This window comes from Halichondria panicea, chromosome 11 (genome assembly GCF_963675165.1).
Source record: "Halichondria panicea chromosome 11, odHalPani1.1, whole genome shotgun sequence".
In the NCBI taxonomy this organism is placed as follows: Eukaryota; Metazoa; Porifera; class Demospongiae; order Suberitida; family Halichondriidae; genus Halichondria; species Halichondria panicea.
In genome coordinates, this window is record NC_087387.1 from 1,099,785 (window position 1) to 1,120,831 (window position 21,047).

Consider the following 21,047-nt stretch of genomic DNA (forward strand, 5'->3'; position numbering starts at 1 on the left):
TTTATTTTATAAAAGTATGAAACTATTCGCAACTAGAAATTGAGTACAAGAATGTTCAATAATTGTGCTAAAGTGATCATTAGGTCAAGCTAAAGCTACACCTCTGCAGCTAGTTCAAAAAACGTACTTACTCGGAAGTTCCTAGATACTAGATCCTTCAATTTCAGAAGCACAGTAGTTGTTGTTTTGCATGTACCGTGTACTGGTACATGCTACGCCCATTACACAATGTTATAAATCTGATCAGATATGCCCCACTTTTTTGTTTCAACACCCACACTTTTCTTCAAGGAAGCAGTGAAGTGAAGAAGTGAGTGAATAAAATACAAATGCATGACCACTGTCCTTGAAATAATGTGCATAGTAGATCTTTATGATATAAAAGTGTTCAAGATACTCACAACCCATTTTCCTTCCCCTTCCATCACAATTCCTGTGACTTGTAGCTGGTACTATTTGCACTAGTAATATTGCAGAGACTGTATGGTACCGACTGCTCCCCCCCCCCCCCCTCTCTCTCTCTCTCTCTCTCTCTCTCTCTCTCTCTCTCTCTCTCTCTCTCTCTCTCTCTCTCTCTCTCTCTCTCTCTCTCTCTCTCTCTCTCTCTCTCTCTCTCTCTCTCTCTCTCTCTCTCTCTCTCTCTCTCTCTCTCTCTCTCTCTCTCTTTCTCTGTGCAGCTCAGTGCCTCTCTGGTTCAGTGGTAACAATTACCACCCACAATGTAAGTATCATTAGACGGCTATAATTAATTTTGGGTTTAGATTGTCCGATTTCAACTGTTTAATGATTTTCTGCATGGTAGCTCAAGGTTAGCCTCTATTCAAGGCTGATTTAATCGGCCTTGAATCGAGGCTAGCTCAAGGTTAAGTTCTTTCAGATGGCATAAAATTAGTAATTTCTGAGGCTGTTTTGACAAAAAAGCTTGGGCTATAGGTGGGTGAAAAGTGCAAAATAGTCTCCATAAACAATGTTGAGCTGAACATAATAATTTATTATCATCTTAAAGTGCACTCTCTAAGCTTTCAAAATTATTGTTGGACCAACTGTACGCAAGTTATATAGAGTCCCCTTAGTGATTTTCCAAAGTGGTTCTGTTTTGCTAGCAATGTTATTGTGCACATTCATGTATCTGTTGTATTAAATGTACACATTGTAATAGCCTCACCCCCAGGCCGATCTGTCTCCAATTGAACGCTAGGTCGCCTCCTCTAGCCTCGACCCCAGGCCGATCTGTCTCCAATTGAACGCTAGGAGGAGGCGACCTAGCGTTCAATTGGAGACGGATCGGCCTGGGGTCAAGGCTAACATTGTAATTGCACTGTCTGGTTGGATTGAAGTGGTTGATCACATTTCTCTCCCATGCACAGTGTGTTAATCCTTCACAAATAATCGTTTGTGGAAGTAGTAATAATTATACGGTATGGCTAGTATTTACATTTAACAACCTCCAGCTATAGAGTGTTTGTTCCTTCCCTACAGGAAACTGTGTGTCCTGGACAACAGTCACTCACTGCACACCATCTACTCCCTCGACCACAGTCCACAAGAGGAGACATTCATCAATAGCTCCTACGTCAGCATAGACCACTCCTCCCCCATCCAGCACACCTTCACCTTCACCTACGCCCACCCTCACACCACATCCAACAAACCACAAGAGACAGTATTCAATGTGATGATATTTACAGCCGACACTATATCCCCCCCCTCAACCCACACCAAAGCTAGCACAGTGACAGAGAGTATTGATAGAGAGACTGCGAGTGAGACAGTGTCTAATGGAGGGGCAAAGAGAAGAGGATCGTTTGAAGAGATCGTCAGCCATTTTCCACTGAGGGAGACAGCACAGTTAAATTTGAATAGACGGCAGAATCACAAGACAATTTGCTCAGCAATGATGAGGATGGTTCTGATTAAAAGCATTCCAGTATATAACATTGTTAATACGTGTATATTGTGCTTCTGTACTTCATGGGCGTATTTTCACAAGGGTACGATATTCAGCATTTTGCTGAGCTTGCACTGCATTTAGTTACATTTGTAGATAGAAGAGTCAAGGCTATTGCTAGTATCGGTCACTGACTCCTATTCCCCCCCGGCCCCCATACACACACACACACAGCATCAGCTGCCAACTCCCAATCTGAGGAAGAGGCTATCTATACGCTAACAATCAGCACACCCGACTTGGTGCCCATGGCAATGCTGGTCAGAGGTGACAGTCGTACTGACAGACACAGACACTGCTCAGGTCACCACACCCATCATAGTCGTGCCCAACGGTGCCACCATGCACACTGAAGCACAATCTAGTACTGGAACAATGTACTGCTTCAACATGTTGTTTAATGCTTATAATTTTCATTTACGTAAGTCTAAATTCTCAAATTTTTGTACACATCACATTTGAAAACGGTTAATTAAGATAATACAACCACAGATTTGTCACTCAACACACAAAATTAATAGTAATTATGAAATGCAAACTAGTCATGCAAGACAGCCACTAAAAGATAACAACAGATCCGGCACTGCACACATACACAAAACCATCATTGTCCACAGCTACTCCATAAAGATGGGAAGTGATATGACCATTACCAAATGATGTGACAAACTGACCGTCTTTAGTAAACACTGACACACGATTGTTATCAAAATCAGCAACATAAACAAAGCTAGTAACACACACACCATGAGGGCGAGACAGATCTCCTTGTCCACTTCCCTTCTTTCCAATCGAGCGAATAAACCGACCACCCATAGTGAGCACTTGAACACGATGATTACTATAGTCAGTGACATACACCATTTGTTCATTGTCCACTGCAATATCCTCTGGTCCGTTAAAATGTCCATTACCAGTTCCCTTTGAACCAATCTGCTTGACCAGCCGCTCTGTCGTTAATACTTGGACTCTGTGGTTGTTCTGATCGCACACAAACACTTGATCACCAGCGACTGCTATCCCTCGAGGCCAGTTGAGTTCCTTTGGACCAATTCCCCTTGTCCCAAACCTCTTCAGTAGATCTTCTCTTTTGTTGAACTTGTACACACAACTTTCGCCGTTGTCACAGACATATATGTTGTCCTCCTTGTCTACTGCCACACCAGAGATATTGCTAAACCCATGCTTTGATTTGCTGATGCTTCGAATTCGTTCTCCTTTCTTGTCCAACACCAAAACATCACTGTCTCGATCAGTTACAATCAGTTCTTCTGATGAGTTGAATGCCATATACCGAGGGTTGTTGATTCCTCTTATCACTCTTACTGGTTTGTCCAGCTTCGTAGGGGGTATTTTGACAAACACAGAGAAGGGGCTTCCTGGGATGGGCTGATTGTCCACTGAGATCAGGAGGTGGTGTCGACCACGTATCCTAGGGGTGTACTCAACACTGTACACTCCATCCCTCACAGGCACTGCTTGCAATTGCTGAGATGATTCTTCAACTAGCGATTTTAGAGCCACTTGTATTGTATGATGCTTAAATTGTGTATTACATTCCACAAGAATCGAAAAATTGTTAAGTGTACTAATTTCAGCAGTTCTAGCTCCATTTCCTTCGACAGTGAACTTTGTTGGATCCACTTTTCCTTCATACACAAAAACGTTGTTCTCACACAACTTCTTGAGATCCTCAGAAACAAACCCTTCGACTTCAAAATCATCTTTCTCTACTGGATCAAGATTGGCTGCTTCCTTCCCTCGCTTCACCACCTCGGCATCGATTCGACTCACCACCTGCGATTGCATTGTAATCAGTTCTTCATCACTTGCATTCTCCAGTGTACGCTCTACAAAGGCAATCAAACTCTGAGCAGTGCCCAGGGACAGGTCCAGACCCTTCTCTTGAACCGTCAGCTTCTCCATCTTTGAATCAGCTAAAACAGAAGATTTTCGTAAAACACGGACCTTGCATTGATCGAGAATATCGTGTAGCTCCTGGAACTTGGCATTCACTTGTCTCTCTGTCAGCTCTTTCTGGGCCTGGATCTTCTGTTTAGTTCCTTTCACTTGATTCACAGCGGTGCTCAGATCAGGCAGTAGGTTCTTGAGTGGGGAGAGGTGCTCTGTCAGCTTTTTGCGAGTTGCGGGGGCGGCTTTCTTTACAAATTCGTAATTGTGTCCAGCGTGTTCAATAACGATACAGTCTCGACAGATGAGCTTGTTGCAATCGAAACAGAAAATCTTTTTTAGTTCCTCGTGATCTTCACATTTTGGGGGTGGTGGGTTTTCGAATGTTAGTTCTTTCACTCCGCCCTGTTTGAGCTGTTCCAGAGTAGAGACGATATGTGTAGCAAACACTTTCATACGTTGATGAGGTCTTACACAATCCTCACAGATGAAATTGACACACTGTCGGCAGAATGCAGTGGCTTTTCCCCCAGAGCACATTTCACAAGTAGTCTCCAACTTGCCGTGGGCTTTCTCCATCCTCGAGTGGAGTGCTTTCATCCGGTTGATGAAGAACGCAGTGGTCAGTCTGTCTGGGTTGTTGTCTGGCAATAGAGTGGGCTCACGACAGTCGGGGCAGGGGAACGGCTGGTTGGGTCGGTAGCGACTGGAGAGTGTGAGGATGCATTGTTTGCAGTAGTAGTGACAACAAGGGAGCAGCTTTGGCTTCTGGTAGCGGTCATGACAGATACCACAGGTCACCTCTTGCTCGAGATCAGCAACAACTGGATCAGGTCCTTCGGCCATCATTTATAGTTCAGATCTGGGGAATGCATTTGTAAAAGCATGAAACTAATCTCATGTTTAATTAATGCAAATATTGGCTAGCTAGAAATTGAGTACTAGTCTAGAATGTTAAATCTGTGAATAATAGTTTGCACTAAGTGATCAATTAGGTCAAGCTAAGCTAGACCTCTGCAGCTAGTTGAAAAAACTTACCTACTAGATCTATATCAGAAGTTCCTTTCAAGCACATTAATTTGTATGAATCTCAGATACGCCCACTTTTTTGTTTCAACGCCCACACTTTTCTTCCCATCATCCATTCACTTCTTCCAGAGTCTCAAAAGAAGTGAGTCCACATTGAGCATGTATGGAAACAAATTGGATAAAAACCTATATTTATTTGCATACTGCATATTGCTTAGTACAGTCTATCTGGCTATAAACAATCAGGCTCCAGCTATAGAATTGAGTGTGTGTGTTCCTTCCCTACAGGAAACTGTGTGTCCTGGACAACAATCACTCACTGCACACCATCTACTCCCTCACCACAGTCCACAAGAGGAGACATTCATCAACAGCTCCTACGTCAGCATAGACCACTTCCCCATCCAGCACACCTTCACCTTCACCAACGCCCGCCCACCCTCACACCAGATCCAAAAAACCACAAGAGACGATAATATTATTGGATGATGATATTTACGGCCGACACTATATCCTCCCTCAACCCACACCAAAGCTAGCACAGTGACAGAGAGTATTGATAGAGGGACTGCGAGGGAGCCACTGTCTAATGGAGGGGCAAAGATAAGAGGATCGTCTTTGAAGAGATCTTCAGCCATTTTCCACCGAGGAAGACAGCTCAGTTTGAAGAGACGGCAGAATCACAAGACAATTTGTTCAGTGATGATGAGGATGGTCCTGATTATGATACGCTGGAGCCTGTTGTCATGGATACGTTGTCAGAGGGTGCTCCTCGAGTTCTCAGTAGCATTGCATACTGAGAAACAAGGTATGTACATGTACCAGATTGTGTTGCTATAACAGTCATCATATTCATTACCTCGGCATTCCAATCACTATTGTTGTGTACCATTGTTGATGCACTGTGCTACTGCAGAAGAGGTACGACACGCTCGGTGCATCTCTAGCAATTAGTCTCGGATTATCTGCCCACATGTTGTTGTTATTGCTGAGTGTAATCAGGCTAATTGCTTGAGCTGCACTGCGCCCGTTGTACCTCCTTGAACATTGTGCTGAGCTTGCATTTAATTAGAAGAGTCAAGGCTATTGCTAGTATCTGTAACCGCCCACATGCACACACATTAATTTTGATGCTGGTATATTGTGCTATATGTGCTGTACTTCATGGGGGTGTATTTTCGTGAGGGTTCGCTATAAGTATGGTGCTGAGCTTGCACTATATTTGTATTTGTAGATAGAAGAGTCAAGGCTATTGCTATATCTGTCACTGACTCCTACCCCCCACATGCACACACTCTCTCCCCCCCCCACACACACACAGAGCACCAGCTGCCAACTCCCAATCTGAGGAATAGGCTATCTACGCTAACAATCAGCACACTTGACTTGGTGCCCATGGCAACGCTGGTCAGAGGTGGGAGTCGTACTGGCAGACACAGACACTGCTCAGATCACACCCATCACGCCCACCACAGCAGCACAACTGACGGCACTAGTGGAACAGTGCACTGACTGTATTTGACTCACATCTTAGTTATGCTATTACTTTTACGTAAAGTTCATAAATTCGTTCAATCAATAAACAATATACACATATATACTGGTAGACTACAAAACCACAGATATACGCTACTGCACACACACAAATAAGGTAAGTAACAAAGTGAAGACAACCACAAAACACTAAAAGATAACAACAGATCCTTCTCTGCACACATACACAAAACCATCACTCACTGTCCACAGCTACTCCATAAGAGAAGTGATATGACCATTACCAAATGATGTGACAAACTGACCATCTTTAGTGAACACTGACACACGCTTGTTAGTATACTCAGCAACATAAAGAAAACTACTGACACACACACCATAAGGGTCAGACAGATCTCCTTGTCCATTTCCTTTCTTTCGAATAAACCGACCATCCATAGTGAGCACTTGAACACGATGATTACCATAGTCAGTGACATACACCATTTGTTCATTGTCCACCGCAACGTCCTCTGGTAGGTCATTACCAGTTTCCATTGAATCAATCTGCTTGACTGGCCCCAGCTCTGTCGTCAACACTTGGACTCCGTAATTCCCTCGATTGCACACAAACACTTCATCACCAGCGACTGCTATCCCTTGAGGGTAGTAGAGTTTTTTTAGAACACTTTCCCTCGTCCCAAACCATTTTAGCAGATATCCTCTTTTGTACACGCAGTGTTTGTACCTGTCACAGACATAGATGTTGTCTTCCTTGTCTACTGCCACACGAGAGATACTGCCAAACCAATGTATTGATTTGCTGATGCTTTGAATTTGTTTTCCTTTCTTGTCAAACATCAAAATATCACCGTTCCAGTCAGTTACAATCAGTTCTTCTGATGAGTTGAATGCCATATACCGAGGGTTGTTGATTCCTCTTATCACCCTCACAGGTTTGTCCAGCTTGGTGGGGGGTATTTTGACGAACACAGAGAATGGGCTTCCTGAAATAGGCTGGTCGTCCACTGAGATCAGGAGGTGGTGTCGACCACGTACCCTAGGGGTGTACTCAACACTGTACACTCCACCCCTCATAGGCACTGCTTGTAGCTGTTGAGATGATTGATCAGCTAGCAATTTTAAAGTTGCTTTAGCTTTTGAAAATTGTCGTGGATGGTGTATATTGATTGAAAAGCAAGCAGGTTTATCGATTTCAGCATTTTTAACTACATCTCCTTCCACAGTGCACTTCGTTGGATCCACTGTACCGTCATACACAATAACGTTGTTCTTACACAACTCCTTGAGACCCTTATAAACAAACACCTCAACTCCAAAATCATCTTTCTCCACTGGATCAGAATTGGCTGCTTCCTTCACTACCTCGGCATCGATTCGACTCACCACCTGCTCTTGCATCGTAATCAGTTCTTCATCACTTGCATTCTCCAGTGTACGCTCTACAAAGTCAATTAAACTCTGAGCAGTGCCCAGGGACAGGTCCAGACCTTTCTCTTGAACCGTCAGCTTCTCCATCTTTGAATTAGCCAAAGCAGAAGATTCTCGTAAAACACGGACTTTGTATTGATCGAGAATATCGTGTAGCTCCTGAAACTTGGCATTCACTTGTCTCTCTGTCAGTTCTTTCTGGGCCTGGATCTTCTGTTTAGTTCCTTTCACTTGATTCACAGCGGTGCTCAGATCAGGCAGTAGGTTCTTGAGTGGGGAGAGGTGCTCCGTCAGCTTTTTGCGAGTTTCGGGGGCAGCTTTCTTAACTAACTCTGACTTGTGGTCACAATGATCGAACACAACACAGTCTCGACAGATGAGCTTATTGCAATCGAAACAAAAAATCTTCTTTGGCTCCTCATGATCCTCGCATTTTGGGGGTAGTGGGCTTTCGAATGTTAGATCTTTCACTCCGCCCTGTTTGAGCTCGTCCAGAGTGGAGACGATATGTGTAGCAAACACTTTCATATGCTGATGAGATCTTACACAATCCTCACAAATGAACTGGACACACTGTCGGTAGAATGCAGTGGCCTTTCCCCCAGAGCACATTTCACAGGTGGTCTCCAACTTGCCGTGGGCTTTCTCCATTCTCGAGTGGAGTGCTTTCATCCGGTTGATGACGAATGAAGTGGGCAGTCTGTCTAGGTTGTTGCCTGGCAATAGAGTGGGCTCACGACAGTCGGGGCAGGGGAACGGCTGGTTGGGTCGGTAGCGACTGGAGAGTGTGAAGATGCATTGCTTGCAGTAGTAGTGACAACAAGGGAGCAGCTTTGGCTCCTGGTAGCGGTCATGGCAGATGCCACAGGTCACCTCTTGCTCGAGATCAGCAACAATTGGATCAGGTCCTTCGGCCATCGTTAGAAATTGTTTCTCAGATCTGAAGAATGCAATTGTGTAGAATGTTGAATATGGCATAAACTTTGTATAATTAGCTATATACATGCTATATACATTCACTATACCTCTGCAGCTACTGTATAAAGTCTTACCTACAATCAGAAAATGGGTTAAGGCATATGGTAAAAGTAAGCAATGAACTGAAGTAGCAGTAGGCTGCTCTAAGTTGTAAAATTAATGTTATTCATAGCGTTTCACCCAGCTATAGTGTTTTAATGAGATTCATTGCATTTTCTAGTACAAATTAATGTTTGCGATTTTACTCAGAAATTAATACTCGCGAAAATATGTAACTGAGATACACCCACATTTCTTCACAGTCATACCATATCTATGGTCATACAATATTTGCAGTTAGGCTATAATAATAGCTAGTCCAGTCATCATTCAGTTAAACTTTCAGTTCTCAAATGATAATCACTTGTCAACACTAGGGACTTGCTGCTCAGACGACGGTCGCTATGACAGCACTCATCAGACTCGTTAGACCAGGAGTCCTCCCCGCTTAACGAGGCTCTCTCCAGAGGGGCATCTTGATACCAGCAATTGGCAGCTTCCTTACAATCTCCTTTCTCACAAGTAGACACTTTGACACCATTAAACAAGTTTGTCGGTGCTACAGTGGTTTTCCTTACCTTTGCAGGCTATACTGCAAGAGCACTGCAACCACAATGTAGTAAATATAGTATTTTGGTTGGCTTCTGTTATGATTGTTAGTAACAAGCCAACAAGATTACTTGCTATGGCCTGCAAAATGCAAACTGTAACTGGTTTTAATTTGGCAATTTCAAAACTGCCAAATTAGTGGACCTAATTGCTGTATTAGCCTAAGACGTCAAATTAAAAATCGCCAAATTTTAATAGCTCACTCACCAAATAATTATAATAGCCGCTAAATGTTCCAGGTGTCTCATATTTTATCTGACTGAAGTGATGGTAGCTCTGATGGTAGCTCAGCTAACTTGTTGCTTGGTTCATTGTGGCAAAATGATATGAGCTAAAACTTGTATGTATAGCTATAGGGAGCGGAGGGCCTATATTTACTAGGCTCAAAATTGGATATTTCCGAAAGCAGCTTGTTGACCTCAAGCATTATAATTATAGAAGGAGTGCTGTGAAAGTAGAGTAGTAACCCCTTGAGTTGTGTGAAAAGTCTGCAATAGCCAGTATTTTACCCATCATTGATTTTTGTGATGTGTGGGTGGACTAAAATAACACAGACAGGTAATCAGTACATTGTGGTTGCAGTGCTCTTGGAGTATAGCCTGCAAAGGTATGGAAAACCACTGTAGTACAGCTAACATTGATGATGTCTCTTTAGTGCACAAATAGTTTCTGTTTTGAGGGTCATGAATTGTTTTGATTTCTTTAGTAGGTAACTGAACCAAAATAGTAATGATCGTGGGGGATTGGTCACTGCTTGTGAGGGGGTGGTTTAAGGTGTGGGTGTGGTCTTGGCTAGCAGAGAGGTGGAGCTGAGGTATAGTCCTTTAGTGAGGAGCAGGTTAGTTACTGTGTTCTTGCCAACACGATCATAGTAGATATCGACGACACCAACTTGTAGCCCGGATGGTTTCCTGGTAACCTTGGCAAACACCTGTAGTCACATTTAAGCAAGCATGAACAAAATGCACACACTATAAAACACATACTACATGTATATACACAATTTACAAAGTCTACAGTTTTAGTTCTACTTATAGGCACTTATTATCAGACGGTGGGGGGACTAAGTAAGTGCAACCACAAAAAGTTCCTTCTAAACTGCAGCTACTTCACAGAAGCCTTTCGCTACACTATATTCACCATTTTGTGTCGTAGGTGTTTCTATAGTAGCTGTTTGTCCAGTGGGAATCATTCCTCTCCGTGATTGAATGTTGAGTAGAGGCCGTCAATAGCCGTGGGGAGGGACCACGCCCACTCTCAGTCCGTGGGGGAGCTTGTAGAGGAGTGACACACTGTGCATCGTTGAGCCACAATCTATCAGCTCCAGTGGAGCCTGAGGTTGTATACACACAGGTGGGGAGATAACAAGCAAATGATCAAATGATTGTGCAATCATGTTTGTCTATATAATGTAGCTTCCCCCGAGTATTGTCATTTGTAATTTTAGAAGCAATTATTTAGAAGTGCCTAGAAATTCAGTCTATTCAGGCTACACAGTTTATAGACTATGGAAGAGGATGTTGAAGGATAATGGCTATAAGTGGCTCTATTGAGCAACAGGCACACCCACTCACCTGTCCAATGTAGTGTGGTCGATTGACCTCTGTCACTCTAGCTCTCCTGTAGAAGCCATCCTCTTCTCTCTCTTGAGTGCCTCCAACACTCACAAGCACAGCACAATACAGTCCAACCATCAACTGCAGAATGTTCCGTATAAAAAGCCATCCATGAATGTACATACTCAAAGCAACATGTAACTCTTCTGCCTCTCACAACATGTACCTTATATACAGAGAAACCTCTGACACATTTAAGCACACTAGTTGACAATGAACTGTCGTCCCCAAACTTACTTTTCTACACCAACTAAATTCAATGCACTAAATTTAATGGACAATAAATTATCTACAAAGGGACAATATTAATGTCTTGAATAATAAAATGATAGGGCCAAGGTAGTTTGACTGACCTCGCCTCTGCTCATAGTGTTGGGGTCACTGGTGGTCATGGCAACTGATAGCTCCTCCAGGTCATGCTCTGGGTACTCAGCCAGCTGTATCCAGACACGGTCAGGACTGTTCACCTGCAGTACTTGCAATGACATCGTTGACAATTGGTCTCCTTGTGTCGGACAATAATACCGTATCCATTGTAGGATCTTTGGGTGAAGGTTCGTCTATAGTGGTGTCCATTGGATGTACTCTACTGGTGACCTCTGTGAACCTTGTCTCGGCAGCACAAGCACACGGCAATTTTCCAACCATACATTCGGCCAAATACTGCAGAGAGTTGTCTTGCGTTGCTATGACTTCATCACTTTGCTGCCGTGTGGTGTCTTATGATACAACAGTTTCTATCGTAATATTTTCAGGGCATTTCTCTGGCTTCATCCTCTGGGGGGAGGGGCTGCTCATGTACCTCAAATGTAGCTTGCTGTGTAATGAACGTGGCTTCTGCTGCTAATGCTTGAGACATCATCACCTGTTTGTTGAGCTCACAAACTAGGGACTGGGCCGTGTAGAGATCAAATTGTCCATCTTCAGAGCTTGGTTGGTCATCAGTGGGTACCGGTACTTCATCTTGTTCATTGAGATTGTCACTTTTAGTGAGGTTATTGAGATCTGATTGATAGTGGAGTCTTGCAAGCAGTGGCTCTGCTCTCTCTGTAGTTGTATAATGGGTCCATGCAACTGATGCAGCTTCAGATACAGAGTGTGCTAGGTACTTGTCCATTTTCACTTGTAATAAGATGGTAAAGATCCTCATAACACAATCGAATCACAAATGATCTTTCCCAAAATAGGCAGCAGGCAGGTAAAGATCATCAGTAGAACTAACTGCTTCTCAATCAAAAGTAAATTATTACATAAATAAAACACAGATTGCTACTGCCCACACACACAAATAATAACTAAAATATAACAACAGATTCATGACTGCGCACATACACAAAACCATCACTGTCCACAGCTACTCCATAAAGATCAGTGATATGACCATTACCAAATGATGTGACAAACTGACCGTCTTTAGTGAACACTGACACACGCCTGTTACCATCGTCAATAACATAAACAAAACCAGTGACACATACACCAAAAGGGCGAGACAGATCTCCTTGTCCATTTCCTTTCTTTCCAATCGAGCGAATAAACCGACCATCCATAGTGAGCACTTGAACACGATTATTATAATAGTCAATGACATACACCATTTGTTCATTGTCCACTGCAACATCCTGTGGGAGGTTAAAATGTCCATTACCAGATCCCTTTGAACCAATCTGCTTGACTGGCTCCAGCTCTGTCGTCAACACTTGGACTCTGTGATTAGCTCGATCGCACACAAACACTTGATCACCAGCGACTGCTATCCCTCGAGGCCAGTTGAGTTCCTTTGGACCACTTCCCTTCGTCCCAAACCTCTTCAGCAGATCTCCTCTTTTGTTGAACTTGTACACACAGTGTTTGCCGCTATCACAGACATAGATGTTGTCCTTCTTGTCTACTGCCACACCAGAGATACCGCCAAACTCATGCTTTGATTTGCTGATGCTTCGAATTCGTTCTCCTTTCTTGTCAAACACAAAAACATCACCGCTATAGTCAGTTACAATCAGTTCTTCTGATGAGTTGAATACCATATATTGAGGGTTGTTGATTCCTCTTATCACCCTCACTGGTTTGTCCAGCTTGGTAGGGGGTATTTTGACGAACACAGAGAAGGGGCTTCCTGGGATAGGCTGATCGTCCACTGAGATCAGGAGGTGGTGTTGACCACGTACCCTAGGGGTGTACTCAACGCTGTACACTCCACCCCTCACAGGCACTGCTTGCAATTGTTGGGTCGATTGATCAACTAGCGATTTCAGTACTGCTTGTGGTTTGCCTTGTTTTGAACTGATATAGACATTCAGATTTGCACATTTGTCAACTTCAGCCATCTTCACACCATCACCCCTCACAGAAGGATAAAATACAACATTGTTCTCACACAACTTCTTGAGATCCTCACAAACAAACACTTCGACTCCAAAATCATCTTTCTCCACTGGATCAGGATTGGCTGCTTCCTTCCCTCGCTTCACCACCTCGGCATCGATTCGACTCACCACCTGCTCTTGCATCGTAATCAGTTCTTCATCACTTGCATTCTCCAGTGTACGCTCTACAAAGTCAATCAAACTCTGAGCAGTGCCCAGGGACAGGTCCAGACCCTTCTCTTGAGCCGCCAGCTTCTCCATCTTTGAATCAGCCAAAGCAGAAGATTCTCGTAAAACACGGACCTTGCATCGATCGAGAATATCGTGTAGCTCCTGGAACTTGGCATTCACTTGTCTCTCTGTCAGTTCTTTCTGGGCCTGAATCTTCTGTTTAATTCCTTTCACTTGATTCACAGCTGTGCTCAGATCAGGCAGTAGGTTCTTGAGTGGGGAGAGGTGCTCCGTCAGCTTTTTGCGAGTTGCGGGGACGGCTTTTTTTACAAATTCGTAATTGTGTCCAGCGTGTTCAATAACGATACAGTCTCGACAGATGAGCTTGTTGCAATCGAAGCAGAAAATCTTTTTTAGTTCCTCGTGATCCTCGCATTTTGGGGGTGATGGGCTTTCGAATGTTAGTTCTTTCACTCCGCCCTGTTTGAGCTCATCCAGAGTGGAGATGGCATGTCCGGCAAATACTTTCATTTTATGAGACTTCACACAATCGTCACAGATAAAACTGACACACTGTCGGCAGAATGCAGTGGCCTTTCCCCCAGAGCACATTTCACAGGTGGTCTCCAACTTTCCGTGGGCTTTCTCCATCCTCGAGTGGAGTGCTTTCATCCGGTTGATGAAGAACGCAGTGGGTAGTCTGTCAGGGTTGTTGTCTGGCAATAGAGTGGGCTCACGACAGTCGGGGCAGGGGAACGACTGGTTGGGTTGGAAGCGACTGGAGAGTGTGAGGATACATTGCTTGCAGTAGTAGTGACAACAAGGGAGCAGCTTTGGCTCCTGGTAGCGGTCATGACAGATGCCACAGGTCACTTCTTGCTCGAGATCAGCAACAACTGGATCAGGTCCTTCGGCCATCGTTAGTTAAGATCTGGGGAATGCATTTGTACAACATTTATAAAAGCATGAAACTATTCTATAAATATAAAATTAAATACTGTAACTTCGCTAGAAATTGAGTATACAAGAATGTTGAATCTGTGAATAATAGTTTTGCACTAAGTGATCAATTAGGTCAAGCTAAGCTAGACCTCTGCAGCTAGTTGAAAAAACGGGTACCCGAAAAAACTTACCTACTATTTATAAAAATTTCCTAGATCCTTTAATTTCAACAATTACAAGCCTTTGTTTTGCATGTACCTTGTACTGGTACATGCTACGCCCATTACACAATGTTATAAATCTGACCAGATACGCCCACTTTTTTGTTTCAACACTGGCCCACACTTTCTTCAATATGAAAGTACATGTATGTACAACAATTCTACACAACTTGGTAGTAACATCTATATCTCCCTGAGCACTGGGCATGAGATGCCTTGATCCCAAGCCACACTGAATGGAGGCCTTGTAGGAGGCTAGGGATGCTTCTATTAAAAGCTGTCTTGGTATCTTTCAATTTAAAATTATAATTATCAGCGTACTAGGTACACAAATAATATTGAGGAATGCATAATTATAAGTATGTGTTCAATACATGTACATGTATATAACTGGTAAAAATGTTTGCCAAGTTTATAAGTCGTTGAACAAAATAATGTTCGATGTGTTCATGTCTCAACGACGTAGTTGGGATGAACCACCAGGAATGGATCTTCGTCTGATTCCTCCCCCATCACCAACGGCAACAGAATGTGGTCCTACACACAAAAAACACAATTCTAATTAAGCACAAAAGTATTGTTTTAATCAGCATGCAATACGCACATACCAATACACTACTAGTGCACAAAATCTCAAACAAACTGCGAAAAGAATCATGTACAAATGCTACGAGGACCATGCATGTACTTTTTGTAAAACTTTCCACCTAGCTTTACATTAGAGACAAATGGGCCCATGGAGACGAGGCTAACTGCACGTGCACTCATGATTGACTCACATGTTGCACAAGTCTCTCGATGACCTTCTCCACGAGGAGCTTCTTCTCCGTCAGCTCCTCCACATTATCTATGTCATCAGCCACCTCCTTCAGGTACCAGTTCACTAGGTCACCTTCACGAACTCCGCTAGAATCTGGAGGGGGGAGGAGTGTACGTGATGTAGTATCAATACCCCTATCACACCAATGCATGTATTTCAAACTGTCACAATCAGTGGGTATAAATCAAAGCCAAGTCGTAGTGTATATAGTTACAAACAAACATAATGTAGCTGAAGTGATCAGTGTACATACAGCAATCAACACTACAGCCTTTTAATGGCCACTCATGAAGAAAGGCTAACCCAGATATAAAGGCCACGCCAAATAAACAGCTTGTGTACTAAATAAACCCTCAGTCAACAAGGGCCCACACTTAATTGTTCCCCAAAGGTGTCCGCTATAGAGGGGTTTACTACTGACAGCTGCACCTTTGTCTGCCTCCTCGCTCTGACGCATGTGCAGGATGAGCAGGTTAGAGATGATGCGATATTCCTCATACGTAACTCGTATCTTCTTGGTTTTCACCAGCGGTTGGGTGGATGGATCTGATTGGTCTATTGGAGTGTGGCCGTTCACTCCATTCTCGCCATTGACACCATTCTCACCATTGGTCATGCAGTCCTCATCATTGCCTACAGTAATGCACATGTGTGTAAAGTTATGAAAATGCTAGAAATTGAGAAAAGTTATGCATGGACACTCAAGTAAGTTTGTTAGCGAAACACACCATTTATTACTAGCCTTTGGTCTAAAAGTAATTGTTAAGCACGTTTAATATCAGCCAGAATTTATTTTCTCAAGGGAATAATTATTACTTGATGCTAAGAGCCACAGTATAATGACACCACCCACCATTGATGATCTGTTCATCCTCGTCAAAGTTGATGTCCGGAGTCTCCACACGAATAATGGACTTATTGAGCAAACGAAAGCCTTCCTTCACATGCTTAGGTTGTACCTGAGACAACATAAGACATGTACAGTCATGCACTGTACCTGAGACAACATAAGACATGTACAGTCATGCACTAGCGAACCTGATGACCATCATAATAAAATAAGTTGTATTCTGTACACACATCTACAAAATCCACTCTACACCCACACACACCCTCACTCTTCACACCTCTCACACTCCACACACCTCATCAGAGCAGTGGATCCTAGCCATGGCCTCCGCGAGTCGTATCAAACTCTCCAGCTGTCTCACGGTGATTCTCCATGACGACCGAGCCACGCCCGAGCAGTCTCTCTGCCGTAGTTTCTTGTACTGCTCCACCATGTACTCACCAGAGGTGGGGCTGATACGAGGCTTGAACTGACGAGCAAACAATACGTAGCGTTGGATCTCCTCCTGAAGGGGGCGGGGTCACAGTGGTACAATGACGTATTGATTTGCAACTGATCAATTACCTATACTAGCTAATATAGTACACCATCTAAAAACCACGTATCTCCGCGGTTTTTTACGATAATTGTAACGAAGAACTTTAAATTTACTATAACTTATTCAAGCAAAAAGGCTGGTATATTATTCAGGCCGTAACTACAACCCTCCCCCTGTCCACACCACTCACGAGGGAATAGACACGCTCCACTGCCTCTGTCTTGTGACTGTGGAGGTCCACAATACGCCTTGTGATGGCATAGTCAGTCACCTGTGGAGGAGGGGGAGCATCAATCAACAAACTAGGTCAAGGTATCACACTCACAAATACAAATGCAGCTATTGCTGCACTATAATAATCATGGGCAGTGGAATGGCAGAAAAGGGACAGTAGAGTGGAACAGAAAAACTGCACATGCTCAGTATTGAACCCCAAATGGCTAAAAAAATGGAATAAAGACAGCTAGTCTACAGTCTTCATGCAGATATTAGTGCACCTGTCATACACATTGACATACCAGTGTAGACAACAAAACCATAATTCAATTAGATAGCCAGAAAATAGTTTTAGTTTATACTTGGGTTAATTATGATTTTGCTTTTCATTGCACAGTTGCAGCTAGGGTACATTTGAGGTCAATTGGTACACACACCTCGTTACATTCGTCCACTATGATAAAGAAGAGGTCAAAGCGCGACATGATGGGAGCAGTGAGCTGGATGTTCATCTTGAGTGATTTTGACCGGTCATAGCGACCACCAATCGGATTAGCCGCAGCTAGGACGGATGTACGAGCCTTGAGGGTTGCCTTGACACCAGCCTTGGTAATTGAGATGGTCTGTTGCTCCATGGCTTCATGAATGGCTACTTGGTCTTTGAGGTCCATCTTGTCAAACTCGTCAATACAACAAACTCCCTGCAGGGGGTTGGGCATTTAGTACACACTGTACATTACCTACAATAGCCAAAACATTACAGAAATATTCTGAAGTACGTACTAATTAATAAGCTCCCACCTCTACAAGTACATGTACATTACACAAATTAGGACACGGCCGAAAAAGTACAGGCCTGGTACAGGCTGTATACGTAAGCCTAGCTATAATTATATATACAACTTTATGGATGTGTACAAGCAAGTATAATAATTATGAGAGTTAGCTCACATTGTCAGCGAGCATGAGAGTGCCAGCCTCTATAACAAACTCATGACTCTCCTCGTCCTTGACCACGGCAGCTGTGAGTCCAGCTGCTGTCGAGGCCTTGCCACTAGTGTACACTGCACGAGGACTGAACTCCTCCACTCTCCTGTACAGTGAGTAGTGCAAGGGATAGTAACGGTGTGTACGTGATGACACACAACAAACAGTCCATGTGTCATCCGAAGAAGTTTTGGATTGAAACACATCATTTGAAAGGTCTCTTTCTAAGCTTTCAGAAAATTAGAATATTTTTGACATTGGATGAACGGTACTCAAGTTAATGGCTGTTGAAAGATGTTCCCCCTCCACAATTTAATCAATGGTTCGGGGACTCTTTCAGCTGCTATAACTTGAATTCTGTGGATCCAATGTCAAAAATTTTATGATTTTCTGAAAGCTTAGAAAAAGACCTTTCAAATGGTGTCATCAAACTTCGTATTTGAGAGATAAAAGTATTTGCCAATTTGGCGATACCATGGATTATAGCCCATGGTCCGAGGCCGAAAAATGTCAAATTTAGGCTCCGAAGAAGTTTTGGATTGAAACACATCATTTGAAAGGTCTCTTTCTAAGCTTTCAGAATATTAGAAAATTTTCGACATTGGATCAACGGTATAAAAGTTATGGCTGTTGAAAGATGTTCAACTACAACCCCCCCCCCCTAATTATTGTATATACGTAGACATGCACTTCATCATAATAATTATTTCTCACAAGTAGACACTTTGAGGCCATTAAACAAGTTAGCTGGTGCAGCTGACATTGATGATGTCTCTTCAGTGCACAAATAGTTTCTGTTTTGAGGGTCGTGAGAAGATAAGATTGTTTTGTTCTTTAGGAGGTAACTGAACCAAAATAGTAATGATCGTGGGGGATTGGTCACTGCTTGTGAGGGGGTGGTTTAAGGTGTGGGTGTGGTCTTGGCTAGCAGAGAGGTGGAGCTGAGGTATAGTCCTTTAGTGAGGAGCAGGTTAGTTACTCTGTTCTTGCCAACACGATCATAGTAGAGGTGAACGACACCAACTTGTAGCCCGGATGGTTTCCTGGTAACCTTGGCAAACACCTGTAGTCACATTTAAGCAAGCATGAACAAAATGCACACACTATAAAACACATACTATATACACAATTTACAAAGTCTACAGTTTTAGTTCTACTTATAGGCACTTATTATCAGGCTGTGGGGGGACTAAGTGCAACCACAAAAAGTTCCTTCTAAACTGCAGCTACTTCACAGAAGCCTACACTATATTCACCATTTTGTGTCGTAGGTGTTTCTATAGTAGCTGTTTGTCCAGTGGGAACCATTCCTCTCCGTGATTGAATGTTGAGTAGAGGCCGTCAATAGCCGTGGGGAGGGACCACGCCCACTCTCAGTCCGTGGGGGAGCTTGTAGAGGAGTGACACACTGTGCATCGTTGAGCCACAATCTATCAGCTCCAGTGTAGCCTGAGGTTGTATACACACAGGTGGGGAGGTAACAAGCAAATGATCAAATGATTGTGTAATCATGTTTGTCTATATAATGTAGCTTCCCCCGAGTATTGTCATTTGTAACTTTAGAAGCAATTATCTAGAAGTGCCTAGAAATTCAGTCTATTCAGGCTACACAGTTTATAGACTATGGAAGAGGACGTTGAAGGATAATGGCTATAAGTGGCTCTATTGAGCAACAGGCACACCCACTCACCTGTCCAATGTAGTGTGGTCGATTGACCTCTGTCACTCTAGCTCTCCTGTAGAAGCCATCCTCTTCTCTCTCTTGAGTGCCTCCAACACTCACAAGCACAGCACAATACAGTCCAACCATCAACTGCAGAATGTTCCGTATAAAAAGCCATCCATGAATGCACATACTCAAAGCAACATGTAACTCTTCTGTCTCTCACAATATGTACCTTATATACAGAGAAACCTCTGACACATTTAAGCACACTAGTTGACAATAAACTGTCGTCCTCAAACTTACTTTTCTACACCAACTAAATTCAATGCACTAAATTTAATGGACAATAAATTATCTACAAAGGGACAATATTAATGTCTTGAATAATAAAATGATAGGGCCAAGGTAGTTTGACTGACCTCGCCTCTGCTCATAGTGTTGGGGTCACTGGTGGTCATGGCAACTGATAGCTGCAGGTCATGCTCTGGGTACTCAGCCAGCTGTATCCAGACACGGTCAGGACTGTTCACCTGCAGTACTTGCAATGACATCGTTGACAATTGGTCTCCTTGCGTCGGATGATAATAGTGTATCCATTGTAGGATCTTTGGGTGAAGGTTCGTCTATAGTGGTGTCCATTGGATGTGCTCTACTGGTGACCTCTGTGAACCTTGTCTTGGCAGCACAAGCACACGATACGGAAATTTTCCAACCATATATTCGGCCAAATACTGCAGAGAGTTGTCTTGCATTGCTATGACTTCATCACTTTGCTGTCGTGTGGTGTTTTGTGATACAATAGTTTCTATCGTAATATTTTCCGGGGGGGGGGGGACTTGCATTTCTCTGACTTCATCCTCTGGACGGAGGGGCTGATCTTGTACCTCAAATGTAGCTTGCTGTGTAATGAACGTGGCTTCTGCTGCTAATGCTTGAGACATCATCACCTGGTTGTTGAGCTCACAAACTAGGGACTGGGCCGTGTAGGGGTCAAATGGTCTATCTTCAGAGCTTGGTTGGTCATCAGTGGGTACCGGTATATACTTCAATCTTGTTCATTGAGATTGTCACTTTTAGTGAGGTTATTGAGATCTGATTGATAGTGGAGTCTTGCAAGCAGTGGCTCTGCTCTCTCTGTAGTTGTATAATGGGTCCATGCAACTGATGCAACTTCAGATACAGAGTGTGTTAGGTACTTGTCCATTTTCACTTGTA

General features: G+C 43.3%; 6 protein-coding genes and 2 long non-coding RNA genes across 10 annotated transcripts in view; 2 read left to right on the plus strand and 6 right to left on the minus strand.

Moving 5' to 3' along the window:
• Positions 1 to 203, minus strand: part of LOC135343560 (DNA replication licensing factor MCM6-like) — a 58,838-nt gene extending 58,635 nt beyond the window's left edge. Inside the window, exon 1 of one of the 2 annotated variants that reach the window (XR_010397194.1) lies at positions 132 to 203. The gene's annotated coding sequence lies outside the window, so the exon portion shown is untranslated. Of the gene's footprint in view, positions 1 to 127 lie in introns of both variants that reach the window. The other variant, XR_010397195.1, reaches the window with a different exon arrangement.
• Positions 204 to 237: 34 nt separating this feature from the next.
• LOC135343604 (uncharacterized) lies at positions 238 to 2,295 on the plus strand. The gene is made up of 3 exons (XR_010397199.1): positions 238 to 310; positions 678 to 721; positions 1,480 to 2,295. It is a non-coding gene; the product is annotated as an uncharacterized LOC135343604 (long non-coding RNA).
• A 105-nt stretch (positions 2,296 to 2,400) lies between these two features.
• On the minus strand, positions 2,401 to 5,308 carry LOC135343553 (E3 ubiquitin-protein ligase TRIM71-like). Its single transcript, XM_064540521.1, has 2 exons — positions 4,898 to 5,308; positions 2,401 to 4,721 (listed from the first exon to the last, which is right to left on the minus strand). Exon 2 carries the CDS (start codon positions 4,706 to 4,708, stop codon positions 2,507 to 2,509), a length of 2,202 nt encoding a protein of 733 aa, XP_064396591.1. The 5' UTR covers positions 4,709 to 4,721; positions 4,898 to 5,308; the 3' UTR covers positions 2,401 to 2,506.
• Positions 5,309 to 5,348: 40 nt separating this feature from the next.
• Positions 5,349 to 6,492, plus strand: LOC135343609 (uncharacterized). Its single transcript, XR_010397202.1, has 2 exons — positions 5,349 to 5,696; positions 6,210 to 6,492. It is a non-coding gene; the product is annotated as an uncharacterized LOC135343609 (long non-coding RNA).
• On the minus strand, positions 6,392 to 12,175 carry LOC135343561 (E3 ubiquitin-protein ligase TRIM71-like). 2 transcript variants are annotated; one of them, XM_064540531.1, is made up of 5 exons: positions 11,409 to 12,175; positions 11,014 to 11,136; positions 10,580 to 10,772; positions 8,866 to 10,370; positions 6,392 to 8,753 (listed from the first exon to the last, which is right to left on the minus strand). In XM_064540531.1, exon 5 carries the CDS (start codon positions 8,729 to 8,731, stop codon positions 6,635 to 6,637), a length of 2,097 nt encoding a protein of 698 aa, XP_064396601.1. In that variant the 5' UTR covers positions 8,732 to 8,753; positions 8,866 to 10,370; positions 10,580 to 10,772; positions 11,014 to 11,136; positions 11,409 to 12,175; the 3' UTR covers positions 6,392 to 6,634. The 2 variants fall into 2 exon arrangements, with proteins under 2 accessions (XP_064396601.1, XP_064396600.1); XM_064540530.1 differs by having other exon boundaries at positions 6,392 to 10,370.
• A 119-nt stretch (positions 12,176 to 12,294) lies between these two features.
• On the minus strand, positions 12,295 to 14,522 carry LOC135343568 (tripartite motif-containing protein 3-like). The gene has a single exon (XM_064540542.1). The coding sequence runs from the start codon at positions 14,508 to 14,510 to the stop codon at positions 12,351 to 12,353; it is 2,160 nt and encodes a 719-aa protein (XP_064396612.1). The 5' UTR covers positions 14,511 to 14,522; the 3' UTR covers positions 12,295 to 12,350.
• Positions 14,523 to 15,053: 531 nt separating this feature from the next.
• LOC135343597 (DNA replication licensing factor MCM6-like) lies at positions 15,054 to 18,160 on the minus strand. Its single transcript, XM_064540572.1, has 9 exons — positions 18,131 to 18,160; positions 17,617 to 17,880; positions 17,154 to 17,234; positions 16,721 to 16,930; positions 16,429 to 16,534; positions 16,302 to 16,312; positions 16,005 to 16,197; positions 15,535 to 15,668; positions 15,054 to 15,292 (listed from the first exon to the last, which is right to left on the minus strand). The coding sequence occupies exons 1-9, from the start codon at positions 18,143 to 18,145 to the stop codon at positions 15,203 to 15,205; spliced, it is 1,104 nt and encodes a 367-aa protein (XP_064396642.1). The 5' UTR covers positions 18,146 to 18,160; the 3' UTR covers positions 15,054 to 15,202.
• Positions 18,143 to 21,036, minus strand: LOC135343600 (uncharacterized). Its single transcript, XM_064540576.1, has 5 exons — positions 20,252 to 21,036; positions 19,857 to 19,979; positions 19,423 to 19,615; positions 18,881 to 19,229; positions 18,143 to 18,272 (listed from the first exon to the last, which is right to left on the minus strand). The coding sequence occupies exons 1-3, from the start codon at positions 20,381 to 20,383 to the stop codon at positions 19,508 to 19,510; spliced, it is 363 nt and encodes a 120-aa protein (XP_064396646.1). The 5' UTR covers positions 20,384 to 21,036; the 3' UTR covers positions 18,143 to 18,272; positions 18,881 to 19,229; positions 19,423 to 19,507.
• Between the last annotated feature and the right edge of the window lie 11 nt (positions 21,037 to 21,047).